Consider the following 27,008-nt stretch of genomic DNA (forward strand, 5'->3'; position numbering starts at 1 on the left):
ATGATAGACGAATTACTTGAATAAAAGAGATTGACTGGGTAGGAAGTGATAGGCAAAGGATTGCGCTCTCCGAGGGATTGACATTAGCGCTCCATCTCACCATCTCCATAATAGCAAAGCCGTACAACGCCCAATAAGCATAACATAACTCCGAGATGAAATACTCAATGCAACAGTAATATCGACGATCAGCTCTGCCTTACCAGGTTTCAAATCCAACTCAATTTCACCGAGTCCTTCCCGTTACATTCTCATCATGCACGGTGCAAATCTCCCAACAAGGCTGAGCATCAGCAGCTCCACAACGTTTCACGTAAGTTAATTAAGCTGACATGTTTCAAGGGTCAATAGATTAAGCTCCACTGCCATCTTTTGCAGCCATGACGGGTATATTCTCACGGTATGTTTGTTCCATGAAAAGGCAACCCAGCGCCTCTCCTCCAACATTGGTCCTTTGTTTTACGGACACTCTTTCATTCGTTTGTCTTGGACTGTACTCATTCATTCATTTATGCTAGTATAGTCGTTCACTCTTTTATTTTCACGTTCGTTACATAATGCAGCAGCCTTGGAAGTTGCGCGCTCTTGCGCTATGTCTTGCAACGTCGTTGTCGGGCGTTTCTGGGCAGGAGTTTTCTACAACAACGGGTACTGAGACTTCGACGGACCTGGGTTTCGTTGCGCCTTCAACTCAGGTTGCTCTTCCTGAGACGACCTCTTCAGAGCCTTTCATCGATCAGGCTCCCTCTTCTGCTGCCTCTGAAGCGCAAGTGGAGATTCCTACTACTTCTGCCGATGAGGAGACAACTCAGATCAATGTTGCTCCTGCTTCAACTGAAGAGACTAGCCAGGTTCTAGAGCCTACAACAAACGTTGCTCCACCAGCTGGAACAACAGAGTCTGCTGGTGCTGGTGTTGAGACAGCTTCTCAGCCGGAGCAGTTGCCTGATACTGCCACCACCGACAACAACAACCCCGTTAACACTGCTACTGGCCATCCCGTGTTTCCCAACCCAAACTCTCAAGAGACTGAGCCTGGTACCCAGTCCACTGACGCTGCTCCTCTGGACCAGACCTCAACTGAGCTTGCTGCTACTCCTTCTGAGGCTATTACCGGCGCCGCTACTGACGCTGTCACTGACATCCAACCTCCTGTTGTCTCTACCGAGTCAACTGAGGCTGCCGAGCCTGCCACTCAGGTCCCAGCCCCCGAGGTCACCACTGAGACCTCCGTGGCTGCTCAGCCTACCACCGACAAGGCACCCGAGGTCTCGACTGAATCTGTTCCTGCTCCCAGTGTCGAATCTACTACCGAAGTGAAGGCTCCTGAGGTTTCCACTTCTGAGGAGGCTCAGATCCCTGTCGAGTCCACCACTGACAAGGCTGAGCCTACGACCGAGGAGAAGCCGGAACCAGAGCCCACCACTGAGTCCAAGGAGGCTGAGAAGCCCACCACTCAGGCTCCTGGTCCCAAGCCCACAACTGAGGACGCTGGCTCAAACGAGCCAACAACGAAGAACGAGCCTGGTCAGACCGGTGCTCCCGACGAGCCCGAGAAGACTACTGCCCCTCCCAAGCCTACCACCACTGAGGATGGTATCGTCACTGGTTCTAACGGCGCTGTTGTGACTTATGTCCCTGAGCAGGACAAGGACTTCTCCGACTTCACTGGTACCACCACTACTACTGATGATGGTGGTGCTGCTATCGTCATCTTCCCCGGTGGTTGGTTCTGGAAGCCCTCTGGCAATCTCCCTGCTGGTATTCTGCCCCCTCCTCCTGGTACTAACCCCGCTGGAGCTGGCGGTGGTACTCCTGGTGGCGGTGGCGAGGGCGAGGGAGATGGCGAGGATGACAAGAACGAGACCAAGAAGGAGGATGAAGAGCAGTCCACCAAGGAAGAGGAGAAGTCTACCGCTGAGCCCTCCACTGCTGAGACGACCGCCAAGACAACTGAGGCTACCACTACTACCGAGGCTTGCTCCGCCGTTGAGATCGAGGACTGCACCAGAACCATCTCGTACTACACCACCGATGGAACCGTCACTCACACCGAGTTTGGTGACTGCCCTACCGTCGCCAGCTGCGCAACTGGTACCCAAGCCACTTCTACCGAGACTGTGTCTGCCGAGGCCGAGGAAGGTGAGGAGCTCGACATCGAAGAGCTGGAGAGCGATATTCCCGATGACTTTGACTCTGAGCCTGATGAGGAGACCGTCGAGGCTCTTGAGGATGCTTTAGATGAGGGACTTGGTGTTGATGCGACTACCACCGAGGAGCCTACTGCTTCGTCTACTGGTACTGAGACCACTGGCGAGGCTACTTCCACTGAAGCTGAGACTACCAGTGACAAGACTGAGGAGACTACTTCTTCAGAAGCTACCACTGAGCGAACCACTACCATCCCCAGCACTCTCATCACGACTACCCGCAACACCGAATCCTCCAACGAGTCTTCTGGTACAACTTCCGATGGTACTACAACCCAGCTCAGCTCTTCTGATATGATCACCTCCACCACTGCCACAACCACCATGCGCACTTACTACCCCTGCATTCCCCACGGTGGCCCTCGTGTTGAAACCCCCTACTGTAACTGTGAGACAACCAGCGAGGGTAAACAATACGTCGTCACAGCGCCCATGATCTCAGGCCAATGCGCAGACTACACCGAGTTCCCTATGAGCATGTACACCACCCCCCCTCCTGCCCCCGAGCCCACTGTCTTCAAGGAGCCCTTCACCCGCACCGACGCCGGTACTGTTCTCGTTTACGAGTCCTACTCCCTCAGCTACTTCGCCGTCAACACCATCAAGGTCACCGCCACCGTGGGTCTCGGCGAAGCATCCACAGTATCAACTCCTCTGCCTACCGCCACGAACTGGAACGGCGATGGATCGAGTATCTGCAGCAGCGGTGACAAGAACGTTCGCAACGCTGTTGCTGGTGCTTGCGAGGCTGCGCTGAACAAGTTTGAGGATGACACTTTGTACACCGACTATGTTTCTCGATATGAGCGCATGGGAAGTATTCTCAAGGTACTCACTTTTGGAAAGGCGGGTTGCACGGTTCAGTTCTCTTGTGATGACTATGGCATTGGAATGAAGGGCAAGGACATTAAGGATCTGTAAGTTGGCCCGATTTTCCTGTGTGAGATATATATGCTAACTCTATTGCAGGCGCCGACAGCAAGAGGGCTTGACACGTTGTGGTAACATTGACCTGTCCAACTCGTGCAAGATTCACATTGACTACTGTACAGAGTGTCACCATGATGGTTAGAGAAGATAGCTAGAATATAATTACTCTAATATTTTATATTATTGTAAAAACATAATACTTATTATGAACTCTTAAATGTTTCTAAACCCTTTCTGCCCAAGGGTGATGTTCAACTCTTCTAACCAGTCATGCAAACCCAAGGACACAGGGTGTATTCTGCAGGGCGTAGGGAGTAGGGCGTACTGAACCGTCTTTCAACCCCCAGCTCCGCGACAATAACCCCACCTGCTGGGCCAATTCTCAGTTCTGCTGGAAGCCAACCTGGTAGAATTGCCTGCTAAAGAGACCTGAAGCTTGATATCTGCCTGGTGTATTACTCTGTACCGAAAACTCGAGGTAGATACGAAGGGAGGCCAATCCATTATGACGCCCACCTTCATAAGCTTAGGTAGGACGTCGGCAAGGCGCCTGCGTAGGGCGTAGGGCGTAAGGTGTTGAACTAACAGCCCCGAGCCCAGCTCGGTTTCGGAGTGGAGTGGCACGCCGAGAGTCCACTATCTCGACATGGGATCAAAGTTGAGAAGCTCCGAAAAGATGAAAAATAGTTCGGATGTTTGACGGCCGTCTTATCAAGGCCTCTGTTGACTCGACCATCTATCAAACAGTCACTCTCACTATGGCCCCGTCACCAACAGGGAATGAATGGCTGGATGCCACGTTTGAACTACCAGATAATAAGAACCCTCTCAAGTTCTCTCGAGTAAGCAAAACTCAGTTATATTAAACTTGATATCACCGGTTTAGCGGTAAACTGAACAGTAACAGCGCAAACAAGCACAAGTCGTAGCCGCAGGCATTGCCATCATCGCAAACAGCGCCCTTGGCTCTTCGTTACCATCCGGAGCGGCGAGCGATATTGCTAAAGCATTCTCAGTTACCAATCGCCTGCAGCTGATCCTGATTAACTCCCTTTATATGCTTGGATTTGCGATCGGCCCTCTGATATTCGGCCCCCTCAGCGAACATCTCGGGCGCCGGCCTGTACTTGTCGGCACGTACCTCGGCTACATGGTATTCACCCTATGCTGTGCCGTGAGCCCTAATTTTACTGCGTTATTGATATTCCGCCTTCTATGTGGTGTCGCAGCCGCAGCGCCAAACGCCGTCGTTGGGCCTGTTTTCGCGGACATCTTCGACCATCCCGGACCAAGAGGCAGAGCAACAGCATATTACATGTGCGCTACGGCCATGGTACCTCCCTTGGGGCCTATCATTTCTGGGTACGCCACCAGACATTCGTGGCGCCTGACCTTCTGGGTCGGGCTGGGGATTTCAGGCGTCTTCTTGCCGCTCGTGTGTTGTCTACCGGAGACCTACGCTCCTATCATCAGGAAAAAGCACCGTGTTGATCCCGAGTCCGCAGAGAAGCAACAGCCGAGCTTTGCACAAGAGCTCAAGGTTATCTTCTCAAGGCCGTTTGTCATGGCCGCACGTGAGCCAGCTGTTCTTTTTACATCCCTCTATCTGGCTCTTGTGTATGCGACTTTGTACCTATTCTTCCAAGCATACCCGATCATATTCCAAGGTTTGAGGCGCTTTACTTGAGCTGATTATCATGTCACTTATACTTTGTAGGGGTGTACCAACTATCATCCGGTGAAGTTGGCTTGACCTTTCTACCAAGTAAGTCTATGCTGCCCAACATGTCAATATTATCCTCTAGACTGACAAGAGGTAGTCACAGCGGGCTCGATAGTTGCTCTAGGGCTTTTCCTCGGGTATAGCTCCTACCATTCTTCAGCAATGAAAGCGGGTGTCGTTTGGGCGAATAAAATCGAGTATCGCCGTCTACCTCTGGCTTGTGGTGGCGGCCCATTGTAGGCAGTATATCAATCCTCATGATCTCATAAGCTCACATGCCTCTAGAATCGTCGCGTCCCTATTCTGGCTTGGGTGGACGTCATACCCAGAAGTTCATCCGGCCGTACCGTCCCTATCGGGACTTCTCTTTGGCGCTGGCTACTTGGTGGAATTTATGGCATTACTGAACTATATCACCGATGCCTACGGGCAGTACTCTGCATCGGCCCAGGCCGCATCGAGTACGATGCGGTCGATAACTGCTGTAGTCTTGCCACTTGCTGCGCCCCTAATGTACGAGAGCTTGGGGATTCAGTGGGCGTGTTCTCTGCTTGCTTTCTTTACTTTGGTACTCGCGTGCATTCCTTTCATGTTCATTAGGTACGGTGAAACTCTGAGGAAACGAAGTCCCTTCTGCCAAAAGCTGTCAACAGCGGCGGGCCCAGTGGTTTCGGTATAAAAAAGATTCAAGGACAAGTTGCCATGGAAATGCGAGACACTCCAATGGCAAACCAAAGAAAAGGCTTCAAACAGATTTCGAGAAGGGCTGAATAAGATACGGAAAAGCAGCAGTCGCTACACCATAGAAGATACCAGTATGTTAGTTGTATCATACTTGAGTTAGAATGATGAGTTTGAAGGAGATCTAGCACACTGTCAATTCCTATTTATAATAGGAAGGGTTGTAAATACTCATAAGCAGAGGGAACAGAACAAGGTATAAGGAATAAATTCAAGAATAAAGCATGGGGAGGACGTTCCTCTGTACCTCTAGCAGCTATCACTTGCTAACAATCATCACGGTGCTGCTCTCCTATCCCGGCCTTGCTAAGGTAACATAAGAAGCAGCTCACAACTGACATAACACCAATTTAAATTGGCATGTGAAAACTTATGTATTAAGATCGGAGGTTAATCATCACCAAAAGCCCTGATATAGTCATGTGCCGTCCCTCTGTTGATGAGGGTTGGGGCCAGCCTTGTGGGATAGTCTCATTACAAAATCCCGGCATCTAGCATACCTTGAACAGCATCCGTCAAACTATTTTCCAAGTCAATAAACTCCCATTTCCCTGATGATGTTCCCTCTGATAAAATCTTGATGCTAGCACTGGTGTCCCAACCCGTCGGTTCGTTATTAGGCGGCAAGATTTGTGCCGGGTTTCCTTCGGGAATTTTGCTTTGCAACTGAGGAAAAGCTTTGCGCACGGTGTTGGCGACCAATTGAGGTGTGATCAAGCCAGCCACCATGAGAATTCGTTTCCCCGACGCGGCTGGGTTTGTCAAAGAGTCCACGTGGGCCCGAGCTACATCGCGAACGTCAACCTAGAACAATCAGTCAGCACGAGGCTAGCTGGGAGTAATGCAAAATTGACTTACAAAGTGATAGAAGGGGAATTCGACACCTTCGATTTGCTGATGCGTTCCATCTAAGAAATTGTAGATTGCAAAGCGGTTTGTCTCATTAACCGACTTTGCTCCTGACATCGGGTGGATCATGGGCCCAGTGATGATATCCGGGTTGATAACAGCGAGATCAAATGAAGGGGTCTTTTCCTTCATTATCTTCCACGCTGCTCTTTCGCTTTCTACTTTTGAGGCATTGTATCCAGAGACCACGTCGTTGTTCTGGATAGCATAAGTCGAAGTAACCTGTCGTCTATTATTAACTGCTCCTTAGAATGTTCCTCAAAATCTGACATACCGGGTTCCAGTCAGCTTCTGTATAAGCTTTCCCAGCCTTGGTCTTGTCTTCAAAGGTGTTCAGAACAGCAACTGCGCTACCAAGGAGTACAATTCGTTTCAAGGTAGGCCCAGCTAGCTTGTGTGCGCTTTCGAAGACGCCGATGGTTCTACACAGGTCAGTCGCTCCTAGATAAAGCTTCATAAGGGTTACTACTTGCCCTTGGATAGCAGGATCGATCAGATCTTTCTGAATGTCCTTGACCTTGAATGCAACTGGAGAGGCTGTATGAATGATGTAATCAAATGGTTGGCCCGCACCCTCGAAGAGATGATCGAAGGCCCCCTTCTTAGTCAAGTCCGCGACATATTCAAACTCGACATTCTCTTTCCAGTTAGGGTGAGTTTTATAAACAGCTTGCGCTTTGTCTTCAGACCGAACCGTGGCGGTAACCGAATAACCACGCTGTTTGATGGTTTTATTAGCCTATTTTATAGCAGCCGGGATATGCCGTTAGTTTCCATAGTGACTTACTTTCACCAAATCATTAAGTATATGCGACGCCACAAAGCCATTGCCTCCGGTGAGAAGGACACGTTTGCCCTTGCTGACGTTTTGAGATGAACTGCTTGCCATGTTGCTTAGTTGAGTATAAATCTCGACGATTGATTTAAAAAAAAGTGAATTGGATTCCTTACTAGGCTCTTAAATCATTCACCTAATCTTGATGAACGTGTTACTAAAGTACGACCTCCGAAACAAGCTTTGCGGGGTTGATGTCACAAAGTTACCCATGACGATATAACTACGTGTCGATACTTCTGGTATCTCTCCAATTGGACTTGTGGTGGTATTGAATGCAGATGAGTGCGGGCACGCCGGGCATAGGGCACAGGGCGTAGGACGTAGGGCGTAGTTCCGCTCTCGGTCAATGAACTGCAAGTCCCAGAGCAGTACTGGATGTTGAACTCAGTATCGGTTAGTCGATACAGGTGATGATCGATAAGAATCAGTGTACAGACCCTTCTACATGACTGTAGCTACCTAGGACCCGGCACCAAACATCTTGTTTGACCAGCTTTTTCGCAACCATGGGTCAACACGTTCTTATCCTTGGCGGTCACGGAAAGGTCGCGCAGATACTGACGCGGCAGCTATTGAAGAATTCATGGACTGTCACCAGCGTTATTCGAGCTCAAGAACAATTTCACCAGATTGAGAGTCTCGCCTCTGGACAACAGCGCCTTCATGTTCTCGTCCGGAGCTTGGAAGTCATCAAGAGCTTTTTCCAAGCCAAGAACGTTCTCGAGGAGGTCAAACCGGACGCTGTTGTCTGGAGCGCTGGAGCAGGTGGAAAAGGAGGTCTCGATCGGGTAAGCAACACCTGCCTAGCAAACTGTCGGTTACCATTAACATTCTGTTTATACCTTTGCTATCGATCGAGATGCTGCGATCAACTTTACCAATGCAGCAGTTCAGACAAATTCTATCAAAAAGTTCATTCTCATATCGTATCTGGCCTGCCGCCGTAAATCGCCTAGCTGGTGGGACAGCGATGCCTGGACGTACGCCCTCGAAATGCAAAGCGGCGATCTTTCTGGTTATTGCAAGGCTAAGCTGGCTGCTGATGAGGTTTTTCTTCAAAATTCATCTCTCCGATCGGACTTTTCAGGAATAAGTCTTCGTCCTGGTATGCTATCGGACGAGCCCGCTGGGAAAGTCGAACTTGGGAAGACCAAGACCTCAAGGGGCAATGTTAGCCGAGCGTCCGTGGTGGACCCTATCGTATCACTACTGGAGAATCAAAATGTGAAAAGTTCGTGGTTAGATTTGTTGGATGGCGACCACGATGTCAATGTTTCCGTAGAGAGGATCGCTAGCACAGGCCTGGATGCGGCCGAAGGAGAAGGCAACTGATTATGTCGAGATTACCGGATCTCCTTGCTGTCGATAGATAATCACACATGGTCTCTGCATGAGAACTTCGTAGCAATGCCTGTTGTCACCAAACAAGTCTCGAGGCAACAGTTGAATGAAGGTTTCACAGCTACAGGATAGACTTACTAATTATCATAAGGCAATGCTCCCACCGTTGTGTGCAGAGAAGACGATATTCTTAAGGGTAAAGATTTGATCAGTTTCATTAATCCGTCAATCCTACTAGTCTCCGTGGAAATGGAAAACAAACGAAACTTCTGGTCAGAGGAAGGCTGGTGGCTCGTGAGGAAGGATGGACTTTCATGGGTTAGGACTCTACAAGCCGCTGACAGGTGACGGCATACTTGGGTCTTATGATGATTATTAACATGCTTCATGATGTAAATATATATATCAAAGATACAATTTTATAAGTTTAGCTAATCTCAAAGTTTATTTTGCAAGATAAAACAGACGTTATGACATTTCAAAATCTAAAATCTATATAATTGTCTGCCTGAATACTGACTTCCTCGGCCACACTATTGCGAAACCAAGCAATAAGTTCGTTCTCTACTCCCAAGTCTCTGCCCAGCTCTAATCAATTAGGCCGCTGTTGCGTATTCAGAGAACTCCTCGTGGAAAGGGTAATCATTATAACCCTCCTCCGACATATTGATATAGAATGTTACTCGGTTATATTTGTTAAGCTCCAAGCCCTTCTGAACTCTGAAGACTAAGTCAGGATTGGCGAGGAAATGACGGCCAAAAGCGACGAGTACATCCCACTTCCTATAATGATCATCAACAGCCGATACTGCTGATTCCGGGGTGTAACCACCAGCGACGATGACTGGAGATTGATTATTCCAAGCCTCGAAAATGAAGTGTAGTGTCTTCTCGTCTTCCGCTGAGGCATTGGCAAAGAAGATGGCGGGGTCACCCTTAGCTTCGACAAGGGAGAGATATGCGAGAGATCCCAACTTCTTCAGTTCTTGAACCAGATAAAGGTACTGACTCTTGGCATCCGACTTTTGAGCGCCCTGAAAAGAAGCATAAGGAGACAGACGAATGGCAACATTCTCTGCGCCAACGGCGTCGACAACAGCATTTGCCACCTCGAGCGCAAGCGGGGATCGGTTCTCAATGGAACCACCCCATTTATCAGTGCGGTGGTTGACCTGGTCAGAGAGGAATTGATCTAGAAGATATCCATGGGCGGCATGAATCTCGACACCGTCTCTTCTAGCAGCCATGACTCGTTCAGCGGTATCCACGTAGTTCTGAATAACTTGTTGGATGTCTTCCTCTGTCATGGCCTCAGGGGTTACGTTGACGCCTTCTATCGGCACAGCACTGCTGGATCTGTACTTTGAACCGCGTTCTCTCATATAAAAAGGGTCGGCGGCCCGTCCGAGATCCCAAAGTTGTTGGAAGAAGAAGGACCCTTTGGTATGAACAGCATCGATGATTTCCTCCCAAGCGGCCACTTGAGCATCACTGACGAAGCTGGGGGTGTATCGCTGGCCTTCCTGTCCAGCAGCGATATTAGTAGCCTCTGAGATAATTAGTGTGCCGGGCACAGAGGCGCGATCCGCATAGTAGCGCTTCATAAAGGGCCTAGCAACATGCCCTTCGTCATTCCGGTACCGGGCCAAGGGAGCCAGGACGATTCTGTGGGAGAGCCAGACCCGCCCCAATTTCAGGGGCTTAAAAAGCCTGGAAGTCTGAGATACAGGAAGGTTTCAGGCAGTCATGCTGAAGGTAGGTGTTGTCAAAAGAAACTCAAGGTAGATGAAAGTGGGTTGGAAGATGTCTTTCCTCAGCGTAGGAGGCTCTGGAGATTTAGAAGATTCTATTTCTTTTCTTTAATTATGAGTTGGCCAAGGGTTATTATAGCCACTGATCGGCATGAAGGACAGGGCTGAGACCAATGCTTTGTAAACCCGGAGGAACTTGCTAGCAGTATGAATAATTAGTCTCTCCAGAAGATTTAAAATTCTGGAGCAGAGGCCACCGAAAGCAGCGAGAAGCGCACTGTAGGTAAAGGTTTTCCATTAGTGAAGGAATAAATCGTTTTACTTATTCAGATTAGTCAGTGACACGGATCGATCAAGTTAGAGAGACACTCAGATAGCCTCGGAGCGGCATAAGCGGCCAATCATTTATTATGCTAAGGGATCTAAGCCCAAGGCGCACATAGACCGAGAAAGTTTTGGCTGATCTCTTTCAGCAAACGCACTGTGATACCCGAAGTGGCAAATATGGAACTCAAAGCCACGTTTGGGAATGTAACCAAGGCATTAATTTAACAATAAGCCGAAAATTTACAACTTATACGTACTGGGCTCTTATTAGATGGAGTACGGGAGCTTGCTTGACGTCCTATTAGATTTAGGCATAAGAATTGGCCCTTAAAGTACAACGCGCTTTTGACCCCCCACCAACTCAGAGTCCTCTTGTAGTTCCTTTTATGGGCGAGGGTCAATAAAGAGATACATACGGAGGGTTACCTTAAACTCATGGGAAGCTTCACTTAGCTTACCTTGACCTGTTTAGGGTCGACACTAACTATATACTTGATAGTAGTAATAAAGGCAGATAATCGAAAAGATTGAACACTTTCCTCCTCTTTCCAGAGTGGCCTCTTGTCGTTCATGCTGAACCCGAATCCTACTTCTTGGACGCACGCCAAGCTTGTTGGAGGGTGACAATGTCCTCAATATTGTCTAACAACCCCGGTTGTTCAGGCTGCCACCCGAGCAGCTTGGTTGCTCGAAGCGCATAGCCCCTAGAGTTAGACCCCCGCCGGTAGGGGCCCTTGGGATCCAGAGCGGCCGTCGCGTCCCAATCCAGCACGTCGAGATCTTTGGTCGTGATGTAGCCATTTCTAAACGCCACCTCGGTGATTGCTTCGGAGATATCCCCCCAGGTGGCATTGCCGTTTTCTGCAAAGTAATAACCTTCGCTATCCCAGGAAGCTCCCTCCCCTCCTGCCGCCGCGGCGTCTGTGAGCAGCACGAAAAGCTTAGAGAGATCGCGAATGTGTACGTAGTGCCAGATGTTTCTACCCTCTCCGACGACGAAGCCTCTGCCACGTTCCAAGATGTGTGTGACCATTGTGTAGGCCTGGGTGCTTGACCTGTTTCCTGGGCCGCGACCATCGCCGTAAATGCAGCATTGGCAAACAATGGCAGTCCTGAAGTATTTCGGTACGTCCTCGATAGTCGCGGTGAAACGCGTCACAGGGGAGATTGATGAGCTCCAAAACACCGATCCAGTCGTTGAAGACCTTATCGCGTCGGACGCCACAGGTCTGATGTCGGCCGTCCTCAAAGGATAGAATGCCAGTCCCAGAGGTGTGAATATACCAGCCCGGGCGGTCGGCCGTATGTTCGGCCATGCCCTTCAGCAGAGCATTGGCTGATGCCTCGTGGTCGCAATTGGCAAAGTCTATCAGTAGTTTTTATCCTGGTCAGTCAGGCTGAACACCACACAAGGTACAGACCGGACAAGTGCAAACCCCAACGTGCATCGTCCGCGACGGAATGTATCAATAAAGATAGGGAGGGAAGGATACTCACGAAGCACAATGTCCGCCCGCTGGGCCTCATCGCGAAGCAAGTCGGCCGAGTCCAAATCGCCCCTGACGATGCGGATTCTCGGATACTTCTGCAAACTCGACACCGCAACTTCGCTTCTAGCCAGAGCCGAGATTTCCCATGTGGGACGAGTATGATGGGCTTCGTAGAGGAAGTCTCCGCCAATGTATCTAGTTGCACCGGTGCTTTACATTCTCTTTGTTAGATCGAGTAGGAAACAGGGGAAACATTAAGGGAGGCAGGTTGGTTAATTCCACTCCATTCGTACATGAAGAGCTTCGAGGTTGCCATGCTGTGGCAGACTTTGCTTTATCTCATTTAGGTTGCTGGAGGACTGGGAGATGGCATGCTGCAATCTATTGGAGATTCCAAGCCATGTCACTACAGTAGATCATTCGTAATAATACGCGACTCCGTTCGCTTCGCTATTGGCCCGCCAAGGACCCTTGGACTCCTGTGGTCGAAAGAGTGGTTGGCCTAACATGACTGGATTACTCATTGGTAGACAATGCGCTAGACTAGTCGGGGGCAAGTCGAAAGGGGCGGGCTCTGAAGGGATACTAACGGCCTATGTAGTAGTGGCGCAAGGCGTAGGGCGTAGGGCGTAGGGCGCGGGGCGTAGGGCGATATACATGCAGGGAAACGGGCCTCTAGGCGTGAGTAGCATTGTACTGTAAATCTTTTTGGAGGTGTTAGGAGGTGGACTTAGTCCCGATTTCCTTTATGCCCAAGGATCTATAGGGACATTACTATAATCTCTGACCTTGGGTAAACATATAATATATAATATCAAGACTAGCACCTAAAATATCAGATTGAATCCTCCTGACTGCCCGATATATCCTTGATATATCGGTTGCGAAACAGCGAAAGCCAATCTTCGTTATCAGCAATGGTTTGGTCCCAAGGATCAACAGAGTCAAACATGATCCGTCTAGCTTCATCTTGAAACATCCTATCCGTCGGGATGATACCGAGTCTCATCTGCTCCTGTGCATAGCGCCCTAGATGCAGCGCCAAAACCTCGGGGAAGGTCATGTTGCTGGTATCCTCGTTGACGGTACCCAGAGATCTTGGCTGTGTGGTCGATTCAGGCGACAGCTCCGAGCCACTTGTTGGCGTCGCCATGCGTCCGTCGTTCCATGTGTGCCGAGTTTGTTCCGACGCGTGTTGGATCTGCGACAGGTGGTCCTTTGTACCGTGGCTATTGGCCGAGAATGGAATCAGAGCTCTTGACTCGGAACCGATGAGATATGGTGGCATTGCATGTGTGACCTTGGCAGCAATTGATGACTCGAAACAATGCTCTCCTTTCCAATCATCCATAGTCGCGCCTTTACGAAAGTGCTTGGCGAGATGATCAACACGTTCTTGCCATGCCTGCATCTGGATATTACAGAACCCGCACCTCGACGACACTGGCGGCCCTTCGTCTTTCCACGATTCAATAAGGGGCAATGCCTCGACGTGATGTACGAGTCGTAGATGCTGAATAAGATGGTCTTTGCGGCTGAAAATAGGACGTCCCTGGTTTTGGCAAGTATCGTGATCATGAGAATCTAGATGCTCAGCATTAGGATCGAGCAAGCTACAGTACGCACAATGGGCTCTCCCCGTTTCAGAAGATATCACCATCCCACCAAAGGGCGCACATCGCCAACCCTGTAAATTCAGGTGCAGCGATTTCTCATGTCTCGCCCAATCATACTTGCTCTTGAAAGAGTCGCAGCAGAATGTGCACGGGAACTTCCGTCTGTCCTTGTGCTTGTTTTTCCCTCCTGTAACTCTTGGTCGAGTCCTTTTCTCCACGCGACTGCGCGAGTGCTCGGATGTGCTTCGAAATGTTGCTGAGATGGCTGAGGCATTGGAAGTTGAGGAACAGCTCGTGCCGCTACCGAAGCTGACGGTTGAACCGGCTCGGTTGCCTATGCGCTGGCTAGTGAGACTGCCGGTTGAGGAGCGGGTTCGAAGCGGTGTTTGTCTCATCGCGTCAGCGATGGCGGATAGGGAGGCTGGTTCAGTCTCTGGTGGTGAGTTTCGCCAGCGCTGCATGGGATCTAGCGCAACGTCTATCGGTGCTGAGCCTGGGATGTCTATTGCCTGTGAGAGGTTTGGTTGATGTTGGCTGCGGAAGTACCGGCTTCGTCGCCTTGGAAGGCCAGGTTGTTGGTTTTCGGCCACTGGGGAGTAGTGATAGCTTCCCGACGGGGAAGTGCCCTGACTGGACGTCTGCAACGCTGAGGCTTGGTTTCGAGTGCCCGGAATGGCCTGCGACGGAGGATTCTGGGCTAAACTTGGCTGAGGTGGGAATGGGGGGGCTTGCCAGCAAGGATCATAGGTAAGGTTAGGATCTATCATGGACAGGGCAATATTCTGTCTTGTTGCATCAAGGCAACTGGGGAATGGACCAGAAAATAGTCCTTGATTTGTTGAGTACTCGGGGGTCGACTCTCCGTAGTGAAGGCATTGAAGGGGAAGGAAATGGTTCCTGGGCAGGCTTTCGTTCTGTGTGACGGGTGTTGTCTTCGAAATGGCTTCCGGTGCGAGTCCGAGCCGAGCGAAATCGAGTTCTGAGAATGTCATAACTGGTATGTGAGCATGTGATTGTAGTGACTTTCATTCGAGAGCAAGTCTTACTGTCACCCTCGACATTGTCCGCTGATGGGCGTCGCCCTGCCCTTATAGCATTCTCATTAGGCGCCATTAGGCTCAGTGGGCAAAAAGCACAAAGATTAGAGATCGTATTCGAACGACAAAACAAATCCCGACTCTTATATGGATTGTTCTATTATTGAAGATGCAATGATATGGTGGCATTTCATGAGACTGTAGAGTTGGAGAAGGCGAGAAAACTGGGGGTGGAGGGGGTCTTATATTAAAGCTCAAGTAACACCTTGTCAGCTTTTGAAAAGTCGGACTTGGCTTTCTCCATCCTGTTAACCCATCTCGGCCAAGGGCCCCATATCTACAGCGTCATTGGCGTCGATGGAATCTTCCCTACAGCCAATCATCAGGCTTTGAGATGCTATCCAGGGTTTTGTAAGTCCTACATCCAAACAGCCGAATTACAACATCACAAATTAAATCACCAATTGAATAAACAATACTAGGTTAATATGGTTATAAGATATTTCCAAACAAAGTCCTAATTCTATACTAATAATCAGCATACCAATCCCGTGCGTGAGTGCAGGCTTTCATGCGACAGTGGATTAATCTACTCTGTTACAATTGCTGCCCACGGCAGTTCAATGGATTTAATGATCGATGGCTCAGTACTTGGGAATAACCTTCTTATCCTCAAGTGTGTTGAAGATGCTTTCGAAGTTTTCCCAGGTATCAAGATATCCTGTCCAACCTAGCTTTCGCGACTTTGACATGCTGAGAATATTGTTATAATCTCGACCCCATGCGAAACCGGCAAACGCCCAAGAGGCTTTGCTGAGCGCTTCAGAATCAAGGCCTTCGCGAACGGCCACGCGCTTCCACGCATCCTTCACCTCTTGGGTCTGCGACCACTTAACCAAATCCACCCGTTGACGAATATAGCTCTGAGGAGTACGACCCTCAAGTCCAATGTCCTTGGCCACAACTGACATTGGAGGCTGCGATACAAGAGCCTTCTCCGAAGCTAGGGGCGCGTCGCGCGAAAATTGGTCGGCAGGGACTTTCAGGCCAAAGTACTTGGCAACGCGAGGCCACAAATTCATCCATGACTCGGCGTCGCCGTTGGCGACATTGAAGCCCTCGTTAGCGGCGCGGGGCTCAAGTGCCATCCATCGAAGGAACTGAGCATGCAAGGCCGCATCGGTAAAGCAAGTGACGTTATTGTAGAACACCTCAGATCCAGGGAACACCAACTCGTCTCCAAGTTCCTTCGATACCACAGCGTAGATCGCAGTCGCGCTGGCAAGGTTCATAAAATTGCCTTGCGCATATCCAATGACTTCGCTGGCAAACGCGACATTCCACTCAACAGAGTTCCTCTTACAGAAATCATATAAGATGTCTTGCTGGCGGTAGTAGAAGTTGGGGGGATATGGCGGCTCGGGCATTCTGAAAACAAATGAGTATTGCACTTCAAGGACTCTCAAAAACCCACCGTGGATCAGTTTCTTGCATTGGAATCTTAACTCGGCCGAGATGGACACCGTAGTTCTTTGCTCCAGTGACAAGAACAAATCGCTTGATCTTTGAAGCCGCACCCGTCAATTCAAGGGCCTTGCAGAACGCAGATAGCATGTCTCCTGTATGTGTTATCAGACACCTGAATATTCTAATGCAGTTCGACAACAGTACCATTAACACGCGTATTTTCTTCGTCGGTATCCTTCTGCAAGTATGCGGCGAAGAAGACGTACTCAGCTTCTACATTCTTCAAGTCACCGAACATGCTGTCGGCTGTGGCAGTCAGATCGAGGTGCGTATGCTTGACTCGAGGGCCGAAATCATCCTTCTTGGAGCGAGACACTGTGTAGATTGTGCTCCATTCTTCCGGCCTGCTGCATAGTTCCTTGACAATCTCTTGGCCAAGGATGCCTTATGTTCAACTGTGTTAGTGTGGGTTACCTTTCGCATGGGAGGGCAGTGAGAACGAAGTGTAACATACCGGTGGCACCAGTGACAATGGCTGATGACATGGTGGTAATCCTTGATGGTAGCTTTGAGACGATGTTCTGATGTTTAGTTTAGATGCTAGGTTGAAGCTCTCGTGGCTGTGTACTTTTTAGACGGGGGATTTTGCAGTTGAAGCGTATGAATTTATAAGTGAGAATAAGGCCTACTCCGATAGCGGTGGACATAAGCACACACCTGCAAGGGAGAGTTTGGTCGTGACGCAATAGTACCGGTAGATTCAAACTTATACCCCACACATTTGCCATTCATCTTGCTGACAAAGTAATGAGTGTATTTTGGAAGACATCTACTCCGCAAGGTGTGCCGCATGTGCCGCAACCAGTCTATGGCAGAGCCGCAGCAACTCGACGTAAAAATCACGAGGTTGAGCTGCCCACCCTAGTAATGATGTGCATGCAAACTTTAGTTCAACGGTGTTCTAGAATGATTTCGGCCCTTCTTTGCCCTTGGATGACAACTAGCATCATAACGTTAAAATCTACAATCCGCCATAGAACCTAGGCAGCTCAAGTGCTAACGTTACAGCTTGGTAGTCGTCAAGGGATCTTATCAATCAATTGTCCTATGGAGTTGGTGTTTTATATAACTTACCGACTAGACGACGTGTTGCGAGTCTGTCATAGATATTGAGAAGCATTTGTCTCTGTCATGGATTGTCTATGTGCGTGAAACTGAGCATGCGATATTTACCTCACTGCCTGACGCGGTGGATGCTCCAGTCAGTTCCATCAGGCAAACGACTACTGTGGGATCGCCATCTTGTCACACGGTGTGACGCGGACATCGAATCCAGAGGCACTATGATAAGCCTCTTTGTCACGTTAGCGATCTCCCAAAGACTCTAGTTCTCTGGCTATTTGTAAGACGACTGAACTGTCGATTATAAATCATCGGATAGTCTTCTGTTTTTTCAGAGGTAGAAATCTGCACCATAGGGACACAGCCGCCTTACTACTTATACTTAATCAGAGATATAGGTTGGGATTTGCGACGTCTTAGTTGCTGACCTCGATCCCATACACAACATAACCTTGATTGACCAAGAAGCCAAAACACAGAATGAGGTGAATATCGGTCTCTCATACTTGGTAGACATGTCTGACCATAATGATGACAGTAGCAACATTGAGCAATTCACGAAGCTGAGAGAATCTGCCTCTCCAGTTGATACGGCTGCCCTCGACTCGTTTTTCGACCAGTTACCCCCTATCCCGCTATCACATTTGGTCGGTAGTTGGAATGGTGGGTTCTTCGACACAGGCCACCCGAACGGAGACTTCATGAAAGACGTTTCCTGGATTGGCAAAGACTTCTTCTCGGTCGATCACGTCGATCCTGTGGTCATAGAACGTGACGGCACAAGACAGAGCTGGGGAAAATGGGGCCTTGCGAGCGTACGTGCAACCTGCTTCTCAATGTCTCTCACCCATGCTGACTTCAATGCAGTTGAAAGAAATCGTCTTCCGAGGCCAATTGACCTCTGCCATGATATATGACGATCAACCAGTGATCGATTACTTTCGATTGGTGGACGATAAAACCGTAGCCGGGATCATGGAGGGCAAAAAGCTAAACGGGCCCTTTTACTTCTACCTCACACGACCTTGAACATGGCCGATCACTGGAGGCATTCAGGGCATGTTTCTAGATCGCGTGGAAAAAGAAGGTTTTCTGGCAAAGGGATAAATGAAAATAATTAGAGAACATGATATTTAATTATTTTGCTGAGATCGAATAAAGTACGATTGAAACACGCGAGTGTGTATTGTAGCCACATGAGTCAAGCCGCTCAGGTCTAGTTCAGAGGAAGATCAGTTTTACGCCCTGCGCCCTACGCCTTACACCTGCTTTCTTTAGGTTCTAGTAAAATCTCAGTAATTTAAAATTAAAAACTGCGATATAAATATATAATAAAAGCCTTTTAATATACTTAAACTTTTACACCCTGCCAGTAAAATCATGGATATATACTCGGGCCCTTATAGTCCCCGAGAAGCCGTAGGCAGAATGTATTATCTGTTAGTTGCTAATGCTGGGATCAGAGTATGCGGAGTTTATGGACATTCAATTGGGAAACCTCGGACATGAGCGTCTCATAAGGTCTACTGACCAGGTAAAAATGCAGTGATTGGGCTGTTCCGAATCCAACAGGCTGGACTTCACTCATGTGCGGAGTTTGCGGATTCGTTAACCTGTCAATTTGTATTTCACTAGACACGTTATGAAAGAATCTTTGATTATCTCTATTATGCATTGAAACCGCTGTTGTTGAATTCTCCTTCGGGCGGTCCTCACCATGTTTGCTCTTCGATATACGTCAATAAAAGGTGGCCTCGAGGCCAACTTGACACTTGAAGAAAATGTCGATAAACTCGTTATACCCAGTGATGAGCCAGCGGCTGTGGTGGAGGTCTTGTATTCTTCACTCAATCGTCAAGATTACAAACTACCTAGGAGGCTAAGAAGGTGAGGCGAATGAGGCGGTGCGTAAAGAGTGTTAATTTAGCTTTCCTTGTGATATCTCTCGAAGTTTACCAAGTGATGGCTTGGATATCCAGCCAGACTCAGAACACGATAGTCGCCCGTAGACCAGGATTTTGATGTGCGTTGCCTGCTCGAAATCTGAGTCGTTAGTAGTCCAGCCATTGAGTCTTTCGCTATTGTCCTATCAACCGAAAGGGTGGTTGCCGAGTTGGTACCAGATGGTAATGTGATATTGACCCTAAACTACGATTAAGGGCGAAATAGCCCAGCTTTATTCAATGATCGCTCCGATAACTGTAACCCATTACCTATTGCCAGGCTGTACTAACTTCTACCTCCCACGCCCGTCTGCGCCTGTAACGGCCACTCTAATTATCATTTCCACCGCGAGTCTAATCTCATCAAAGCTAAAGCTCATAGAGAGGCAAACACCGTATCCGGACTTCTGTAGATATATTTCGAAATATACCCTATTCCCTGTGACCGGCTACGACTACGGCTGCAATGGATAGTCTGCAGTGTCAACCTCGTACGGATACCTAATATCAGCCTCACTTCGGACTTTATCCATGAACTCCATGATAAGGATACTCTCGTCAAGTCCCAGACGACTGCCCTCCTTTCGCCCTTCCATTATACTCCTCCCCGCATCGTCGGCTTCCCAGAACAAGCCATGGCTCTCACCTTCAGGGTTGAGAGCTGGTCTGTAACCGGTATACCAACCAGTCCCTTTCCCTGGACCTGGCTGAGGCCACCCCTTGTCGACTACCAACCCATTTTTGAGTATAAGTCTGGTGCGAGTTGGCCGGTATGCAGGAGGGAAAATTTGGATCTCGCCGTATTGCACTTGTATCCTGATGTTAGGAACCATAGCGTCATCCTCCTTTGCGATGCTGTCGTTGGAAAGACGCAAGGAAGTGGATGTGACTGCATGATCGGTCCCGCCATCTGCTTTTGATCTTGAGAATTCCAGGAGAATGGTACTCATAGCATCGACTTCCGTGTAATCATATTTCGCAACCGTACTTTTAATCAATGGCGGCTGTCTGGATAACTCTGGCTGGACAATACGAAGTACCTCGAAGACCCAAGTCAGGCTATAAATACCTCCACCGCGGAGTATTCCACCTGCAAGCTTAGGATTCATCATAATATGATTATCATCTACAAAGCCACCGGCATATGACAGGCTGTGCTCAGCAAGTACCCTCTCCAATGGTCCGATGCGACTTGACTCGATGATCTCTTGCACATACAGAGACAGAGGGAAGTACCGGGTCTATAAACCCTCTATTGGTAATAAGTTCTTCTGCCGGGCCGTCTCGGCAAGTTTGATAGCCTGTTTTGGACTGACAGTAAAAGCCTTTTCGCAAAACACATTCTTGTCGCCTCCAAGCATAGCATGGTGTTATGGAAATGGCGGCAATGGGGCGTGGCAATATAGACAACTTCTATATCTGGGTCTTTGACGAGTTCGGCGTAAGAGCCGTATGCCTTGGCGTAAGTTGGAGCATCGCAGTAGCCAAGAAGCTCTTCGGTCTTGTCCTTTGACGAAGAAGACGAGCTCGTGACGGATATCAGTCACAGACCGCGTGCTTGAGTCAATAGACAGATTTCACCCATTGAATTGAGCAGGGAAATTAGAATCTGAGCCTGGGGAATATGGGATGGGGCTAAACTCACAAGGCTGTTGTGATACCACCTGTCGCAAGGATTTCCAACGAATCGTTCTTGGTTGAGACATATACAAGTAAAAGCTCTTCTCAGAGCTTATGATGTGGTTCGATAGCCTCTGAATTCCTCCAAATGACAGCTAAAGTGTGTGTTATTTTTGTTCTAAGCGTGGTACAAGTAGATTTGGGGTCGTCTTCCTGGAGGAGCCTACGTGGGCCCACGACTGTAAGGGCGTCGGAGACTTAGCATTAAGCGGCATGATATACCATATTAGAGGTGAGCCCGACGCCCTCCGAGGTCCATGTTCCAATTTCTGATGGTCGATGTCTCAACTAGTTAGGTATGAGGTCTGGGTTGCGTCGGTTCTTGGCATCACACTGCATTGACATTGAATAGCACGGATCTATGAATTTGTCTAATATCTATCATTTGGCCCATTTCCACTTGCGATGGCGTAATACGTCCAGATACCTGACCCTACAATGAAGATACATTCTAAACTAGGACTACTCTGCATCTACGTTAATAAAAGTATGGATAGTTTCCTTTGTGCTATGTTTATAGGGTTTAGAGAGTGTCCACTTATCTTTATAGCGTGGCTGCTTCACTACCGCATGGAAGAAGGAATAGGCTCAGACCATTAAAAACTCCACCTGGTCAGTCCGACATGCTAATAATGCGCCATTCGGCAAGCTGGGGATAATCTCCCCGATTTCGGTTCTCCCCTGCCTCGGGAAGAAAAGAAAAGAAAGAAGAAAGAAATTGCTTTTTCGCGCCCTACGCCTCACGCCCCGAAGATAGTGGACCAAGAATGACGGCTTGGGGACGGACGGCTCCGTAGTGGGGCCGGGCATGGCATATGCCTTTACAATAGTATACAGTCATATCTACACACAATCCCCTGGGGCTCTCATACCATAGCTGTTCAGCAGATGGAAAAATATGATTGTCAAAGCCGTCCAACCACTTGTCCATGTCTTAGGACTGGGAAGCATCGGCACGTTTGCTGCTCACTCGCTAGCTGAAGTCCCGCCTCCTCTAACCCCATCGGTCACTCTGCTACTACATCGAGCGTCTCTAGTTGACCAATACGTGAGAAACGGCAGCCAGCTCACCTTGGAGACAAGAGAAGGCGAAATTATAAACCACGGCAATTACAACCTCGAAGTGCTGCAAGATGACCAATGGCATAGTGCCTCTTCAACGTGTCATGACCCGACACCAAATGGCAACATGACGGTTCAGGACAATATCATCGACCATCTTGTCGTCTCGGTCAAAGGCCCGCAAACATCATCAGCATTACAACCCTTGAAACACCGCCTGAATGCTTCTTCACACATTCTCTTCTTGCAAAACGGGACCGGAATGATAGAAGACGTCAAGAAACATGTTTTTACCAAGGAAGAAACCCGACCTAACTTCATTACCGGGGTTATATCACATGGGGTAACACTCAACTCGCCCTTCAACATCACCCATACTGGATTCGCAGCAACATCTTTGGGGCTGGTGCCTCGGGGCGAACAAATCTCCAAGGCCATCCCGAGAACAAAGCCCTATCTTCTGGAAGCTCTTGCCCTAGTACCGAGATTCAACGCAACCTCATACTCGTTCCTCGAAGTTTTCCAAATACAGCTAGAGAAGCTCGCAGTCAACGCATTCTGCAACCCTCTCTGCGCCTTGAATGACGCTAAGAACAAATTCCTCTTCACCATTCCCGAGACGAGACGCGCTCTGCTTACAGAGATATCCCAAGTTGTATGCGCCCTTCCTGAGTTACGCGATATACCTGGTGTTCCGGAGCGGTTTTCAGTAGAGAGGCTCGAGGCGACAGTGGACGGGATTATTCAGAAGACGGCTGAGACTACGTGTTCAATGGTGGTGGACCTGCGGCGCGGACAGAGAACAGAGATTCAGTTTATTAATGGGTACTGGTGTCGACGGGGCAGGGAGGTTGGGGTGCCGACGCCGATTAATGACAAGCTGGTAAGAGAGATCCTGGAGCGGCAGGGAGATGCGAGGCTTGCCCTGGATTATGCGTAAGTGTTTGGCTAGTATAATATAAAGGTCTTATTAGAGAAGGATAATATGTACTAGCAAACTATTTCATATCAGAAGGTAGCGTTCCGACATAGTCTCCAACTTCTGTGGCGATTACAAGCTCTCAGCCACAGGTCTCAACTCCAGCACAGTCACGTTCCTAAGTCTGCTTTGCCACATAGATGTCATCAATAGCAACCTTGATCCCACTGCCCGCACTATCACCACAGGTGACAAAGAACGACATGACTGCCGGGGCGATGTACATGGAATTAAAGGCAGTTTCCTGCTTTGTCCAGGTCTTCAGGGGTAAAGGTGTCGTGAGGGCCGGGAAGTCGACAAAGGTGGCCTTCTGCCCGTCGGTGCTCCTCTGCTCAACGATTATGAAGCAATCGATGTTCTGCGGCTGCTCGTCTTCGTCGACGTACCACCAGTAAGACAGCGTGTAAGACTGTATCGCTTCCAGGTTGACTGTTTGCTTGACAAAGCCCCTCTGCGCTGTGTTTTCGACAGACCAGTATCTGAATGGATAGTGTTAGTCTACTGCAAAGAGAATGTTCTAGTATAAAAGGCTTGACATACGCTGACTGGGAGCCGGAGTGGGCAAGGTCAGAGTTGATGCTGACTGAGCGGGGAGAGACACTGTCTCCCAAAATCCACGGAGAACCGTCAAGGTCCCCGTCGGCGTTCGGCTCGTCAAAGGACGGGTTCAGAAAGAGGTTAGAGGGCGCGGAGTCCTCGGTGGTGGTGGTTGTTGTCGGAGCATCCGAAGTGGTCGCCTCAGCAGTATTGGACGTGGTGAGAGTCTCGGCCGAGGAGGAGATCTCAGCAGCTGAAGTGGTCGCAGTGGCTGTGTCGGTAGTAATGAGCGAAGTGGAAAGCTCAGTCGAGGAGGAGAATTGGGAATCTGATGTCGCCGTGGCTGTTGAAGTAATAGATTCGGAAATGACAGAAGACAGGTCGGTTGTCCATGGCTCCGCAACAGAAGTGTCAGTCGAGACTTCAGTGGAAGCTGAAAGCGTTGCTTCAGTGGAAGAGGTTCCAACGAGAGTTGCCGATGAGGACTTTGGCTTGCATGGACCTGCGTGCCCACTGCCGCAAAACGCAAGCGCAATGAAGGTCAGAGAAAAACGCGTCGCCTTCATTGTAATCAAGTTCGCAAGGTAAAGACTGTAGGTTGAAGGGTTAGATTTCTAATTTTTATTTTGGCCTTGCATGGGTTTTTATTATGACAAAATGTCAATCTTAATTTACACCTTAATCGCTAGTGCTCAATAGTGCGAATAGTTGCGTTGGCTAGAGCCAGGTAGTGTCAATAGTGAGCAACCACTGCGCCTATAGGAATTATGGATTTTCTAGGAGTTAAATGTTCTAGACTAGATACATCCAGGGAAAAGCTAACGAGGCGTTGCCCTTACTAAAAAGATCCTACTAGGTCGTAACCATTGTAAGTTGTCCGCATGATAGCGAAATTCAAGCTGGGTGCTGTCTGGATGGCTGCTCAGCTTGCCTGCTTTTCGACAGCCACTCAGCCAATGGTAAGTATCCATGACTTGTTACGATGCACGAGCGCACGATGTCAATGCTTTGCAAAAGGCGGGCCTATCATACATAATTGCATCAGCCAGGGTGATCAAGTTAGGGCTCTCAGGATGAAGAGCAGGAGCCAACATGACCGTAAGTCGCGATTTGCAACACACTCCAATCCATATCAAAATTGGTGTGAGCCTGAATTTAAAGCTCCACGAGCCTACGCAAACAAAAGCTATTCACCTGGCTCGATCGTAGCAGTGAACTCACGGAATTTAGCGCTGGTAGTTTAGTTGCAGGCGCTAACAGATAGCGGCTGAAATTCGGCACATGTTATATACCTCTTTTTAAGTATTCTAAACCTCAATCGCTTATCTCTCATTAATTCACAACTACGAAGTACAGCTTTACATTTTTATTATTCAGAGACCTTTTACATATAATTACTTACTCTCCAAGACACGTTTTACTCGGAAATGCCTCAGCACCGCCGAAGAGTAGTATCTTGCCCGACATGTCGCCGGCTCAAGACACGATGCGAAGTACCAAGCGGCTCAGCTGTCTGTAGTCGTTGCAAAGCCTTGAGGTCAGCCGTTTACAGCAATCTGGCAGTCACATGGACCAAAGAAAAACAAATGCTAAAATTCAGTGTAGAATACCTTGTGAGCTTCCCTTTGATGGGCATCGCGTCACCCAGACCTCTATACGGCTTGAGGATACCGTCACCAGCAGTTCACCTCGGCTTGTTCAGGCATGCAATTGCGAAGAAAGGTATGCAGTCCAAGAGTCTGCGTCATATACTGTGAATTGAAATTCGTTCCCTAGGCTTATGGCCCTCGAATCTGAACTGGCAGAGTTGCGCTTGGCTGTGCGCGAGCTTTGCCAAACTGCGAGCTCTCGCGCACTACGAACTACATCAAGTAATCAAGATACCACTACATCAGTACCAGTAATTGCTGAAGTCTCTCAGGAGAGAACTGAGGATCAAACAGTTGCAACCTGTCTTGATCCACCAGTTGCCCCAGTTCGTGTCATTCGAAAGATGTATACCTGGATCAACGGCAACCCCGAAACTCCAAAGGACGTCGTCGAGCTACCTGAATCGATCAGGGCTCAATTGGCTTCAAATGACCTGGGCTTGCGTCTGATTGAAACGTAAGATAATATTTGCCTGTACCACGAACTGGTCTTCAAACGCACTCAATCTCATGTCAGCAGTTTGCAACATTGAGCTTGGCTAATGCGTGCGCACATATTAGATCCAGGAAGAATATCCCACGACTGCACTTTATCCAAGGAACAATCGAAAAAGCCCTCAGTGGAGAGTATAACCTTCTGTCTGTGACCTGCTTGCTAGCAGGGATGCAAACTAATTTTTCCATTATCGGCAAAGACCTTCACACTTCGCTTTACGGCATACTTAAATCTGGGCTGGAAAAGCTCGCGCTCGAGTCTCCTCTGAGTATGCCGTCCCTCTACGCGATGCTTCTGACATGTCTTCTCAATCTGAATCTCGGCTACTCTGATAGTTTTATCGACGCGTGGCTCTTGAGCGGCTCGCTCATCCTTCACCTTATGCTCTCGTTGGACTTCCCCGTTCATCAGCAAATGCCCTTGTCATTACGCTACACCGAGGACGATAGAAACCGGATACTGATGTGGAATTCTGCATGTCTCCAACATCTCAAGTATGTCATCTAAGTTCTCATCTCATGCACAGAAAGTTACTAACTGGTGTGCGAGATTTACTATCGGTGTAGGGAAGCTGTCGGCTGTGCGAATGGACCTGGCGGCACATTACATCGACGTAGTCAAGCACACAGAGGGTTTCAGCGAGTTAGATAAAGAAGTTGTCGCCGAGCTTGAGCTTTTTATATTGCTATATCGAGGCATTGTTGAGGAGCATATCTCAGCAAAGCAACTTCAAAGCAACCTCTCACAATGGCATACCACTAACGCAAAACGTACGTTAATACTGCAACTGCTCGGGCATTTGCATGCATCTAACGAATCGCAGTGTTTGATCTCGATGATAGCCTAGAGTTAAAGTTTGCTCTCTCGACATTCGGCTTACTCGCCAACAGATGGGCATTGTCCCAACTTCACAAGGAAGACATCAACAACGCCCGCGAAAATGCAGTGTATGATCAACACATTGAGCCTATTCTGAAACACAGCCACCAGATTATAAGGCTCTCAAGGGAAATGACGAGGCAGAAGAGGGTCATTCACACCTTTGACTTTCTCATGGGCGCTTATGCACACGTCACGCTGGTTGAGTTCTCAGACCATCTCGAGGACATTGATAAGACGTTTCGTCTAATGGAGGAAGTGCAGAATCTGCGAAAGGACAC

The 27,008-nt window shown here is 48.8% G+C and overlaps 13 protein-coding genes across 13 annotated transcripts; 6 read left to right on the plus strand and 7 right to left on the minus strand.

The window, feature by feature from the left end:
* The first annotated feature begins 393 nt into the window (after window positions 1-393).
* Window positions 394-3,295, plus strand: FOIG_09109 (uncharacterized protein). Its single transcript, XM_031209299.1, has 2 exons — window positions 394-3,127; window positions 3,180-3,295. The coding sequence occupies exons 1-2, from the start codon at window positions 558-560 to the stop codon at window positions 3,280-3,282; spliced, it is 2,673 nt and encodes an 890-aa protein (XP_031061336.1). The 5' UTR covers window positions 394-557; the 3' UTR covers window positions 3,283-3,295.
* Window positions 3,296-3,898: 603 nt separating this feature from the next.
* Window positions 3,899-5,542, plus strand: FOIG_09110 (uncharacterized protein; the record flags this gene model as incomplete). Its single annotated transcript, XM_031209300.1, has 5 exons — window positions 3,899-3,982; window positions 4,048-4,807; window positions 4,858-4,905; window positions 4,961-5,099; window positions 5,149-5,542. 5 exons carry the CDS (start codon window positions 3,899-3,901, stop codon window positions 5,540-5,542), a joined length of 1,425 nt encoding a protein of 474 aa, XP_031061337.1.
* Window positions 5,543-6,078: 536 nt separating this feature from the next.
* Window positions 6,079-7,402, minus strand: FOIG_09111 (uncharacterized protein; the record flags this gene model as incomplete). The annotated part of the gene is made up of 4 exons (XM_031209301.1): window positions 6,079-6,408; window positions 6,463-6,735; window positions 6,788-7,231; window positions 7,301-7,402. The coding sequence occupies 4 exons, from the start codon at window positions 7,400-7,402 to the stop codon at window positions 6,079-6,081; spliced, it is 1,149 nt and encodes a 382-aa protein (XP_031061338.1).
* Window positions 7,403-7,857: 455 nt separating this feature from the next.
* FOIG_09112 (uncharacterized protein) lies at window positions 7,858-8,683 on the plus strand (the record flags this gene model as incomplete). Its single annotated transcript, XM_031209302.1, has 2 exons — window positions 7,858-8,164; window positions 8,211-8,683. 2 exons carry the CDS (start codon window positions 7,858-7,860, stop codon window positions 8,681-8,683), a joined length of 780 nt encoding a protein of 259 aa, XP_031061339.1.
* Window positions 8,684-9,288: 605 nt separating this feature from the next.
* On the minus strand, window positions 9,289-10,296 carry FOIG_09113 (uncharacterized protein; the record flags this gene model as incomplete). The annotated part of the gene is made up of 1 exon (XM_031209303.1): window positions 9,289-10,296. One exon carries the CDS (start codon window positions 10,294-10,296, stop codon window positions 9,289-9,291), a length of 1,008 nt encoding a protein of 335 aa, XP_031061340.1.
* A 1,060-nt stretch (window positions 10,297-11,356) lies between these two features.
* On the minus strand, window positions 11,357-11,803 carry FOIG_09114 (uncharacterized protein; the record flags this gene model as incomplete). The annotated part of the gene is made up of 1 exon (XM_031209304.1): window positions 11,357-11,803. The coding sequence occupies one exon, from the start codon at window positions 11,801-11,803 to the stop codon at window positions 11,357-11,359; it is 447 nt and encodes a 148-aa protein (XP_031061341.1).
* A 1,284-nt stretch (window positions 11,804-13,087) lies between these two features.
* On the minus strand, window positions 13,088-14,989 carry FOIG_09115 (uncharacterized protein; the record flags this gene model as incomplete). Its single annotated transcript, XM_031209305.1, has 2 exons — window positions 13,088-14,870; window positions 14,923-14,989. The coding sequence occupies 2 exons, from the start codon at window positions 14,987-14,989 to the stop codon at window positions 13,096-13,098; spliced, it is 1,842 nt and encodes a 613-aa protein (XP_031061342.1). The 3' UTR covers window positions 13,088-13,095.
* Window positions 14,990-15,557: 568 nt separating this feature from the next.
* On the minus strand, window positions 15,558-16,925 carry FOIG_09116 (uncharacterized protein; the record flags this gene model as incomplete). Its single annotated transcript, XM_031209306.1, has 4 exons — window positions 15,558-16,341; window positions 16,388-16,532; window positions 16,585-16,824; window positions 16,895-16,925. The coding sequence occupies 4 exons, from the start codon at window positions 16,923-16,925 to the stop codon at window positions 15,558-15,560; spliced, it is 1,200 nt and encodes a 399-aa protein (XP_031061343.1).
* A 1,092-nt stretch (window positions 16,926-18,017) lies between these two features.
* Window positions 18,018-18,531, plus strand: FOIG_09117 (uncharacterized protein; the record flags this gene model as incomplete). The annotated part of the gene is made up of 2 exons (XM_031209307.1): window positions 18,018-18,317; window positions 18,370-18,531. 2 exons carry the CDS (start codon window positions 18,018-18,020, stop codon window positions 18,529-18,531), a joined length of 462 nt encoding a protein of 153 aa, XP_031061344.1.
* A 1,369-nt stretch (window positions 18,532-19,900) lies between these two features.
* On the minus strand, window positions 19,901-20,806 carry FOIG_09118 (uncharacterized protein; the record flags this gene model as incomplete). Its single annotated transcript, XM_031209308.1, has 2 exons — window positions 19,901-20,686; window positions 20,762-20,806. The coding sequence occupies 2 exons, from the start codon at window positions 20,804-20,806 to the stop codon at window positions 19,901-19,903; spliced, it is 831 nt and encodes a 276-aa protein (XP_031061345.1).
* A 1,217-nt stretch (window positions 20,807-22,023) lies between these two features.
* Window positions 22,024-23,127, plus strand: FOIG_09119 (2-dehydropantoate 2-reductase; the record flags this gene model as incomplete). Its single annotated transcript, XM_031209309.1, has 1 exon — window positions 22,024-23,127. The coding sequence occupies one exon, from the start codon at window positions 22,024-22,026 to the stop codon at window positions 23,125-23,127; it is 1,104 nt and encodes a 367-aa protein (XP_031061346.1).
* Window positions 23,128-23,284: 157 nt separating this feature from the next.
* Window positions 23,285-24,269, minus strand: FOIG_09120 (uncharacterized protein; the record flags this gene model as incomplete). Its single annotated transcript, XM_031209310.1, has 2 exons — window positions 23,285-23,645; window positions 23,707-24,269. 2 exons carry the CDS (start codon window positions 24,267-24,269, stop codon window positions 23,285-23,287), a joined length of 924 nt encoding a protein of 307 aa, XP_031061347.1.
* A 1,214-nt stretch (window positions 24,270-25,483) lies between these two features.
* Window positions 25,484-26,894, plus strand: FOIG_09121 (uncharacterized protein; the record flags this gene model as incomplete). Its single annotated transcript, XM_031209311.1, has 4 exons — window positions 25,484-25,809; window positions 25,920-26,342; window positions 26,398-26,618; window positions 26,839-26,894. The coding sequence occupies 4 exons, from the start codon at window positions 25,484-25,486 to the stop codon at window positions 26,892-26,894; spliced, it is 1,026 nt and encodes a 341-aa protein (XP_031061348.1).
* Window positions 26,895-27,008: the final 114 nt, after the last annotated feature.

This window comes from Fusarium odoratissimum (genome assembly GCF_000260195.1).
Source record: "Fusarium odoratissimum NRRL 54006 unplaced genomic scaffold supercont1.14, whole genome shotgun sequence".
Lineage (NCBI taxonomy): Eukaryota > Fungi > Ascomycota > Sordariomycetes > Hypocreales > Nectriaceae > Fusarium > Fusarium odoratissimum.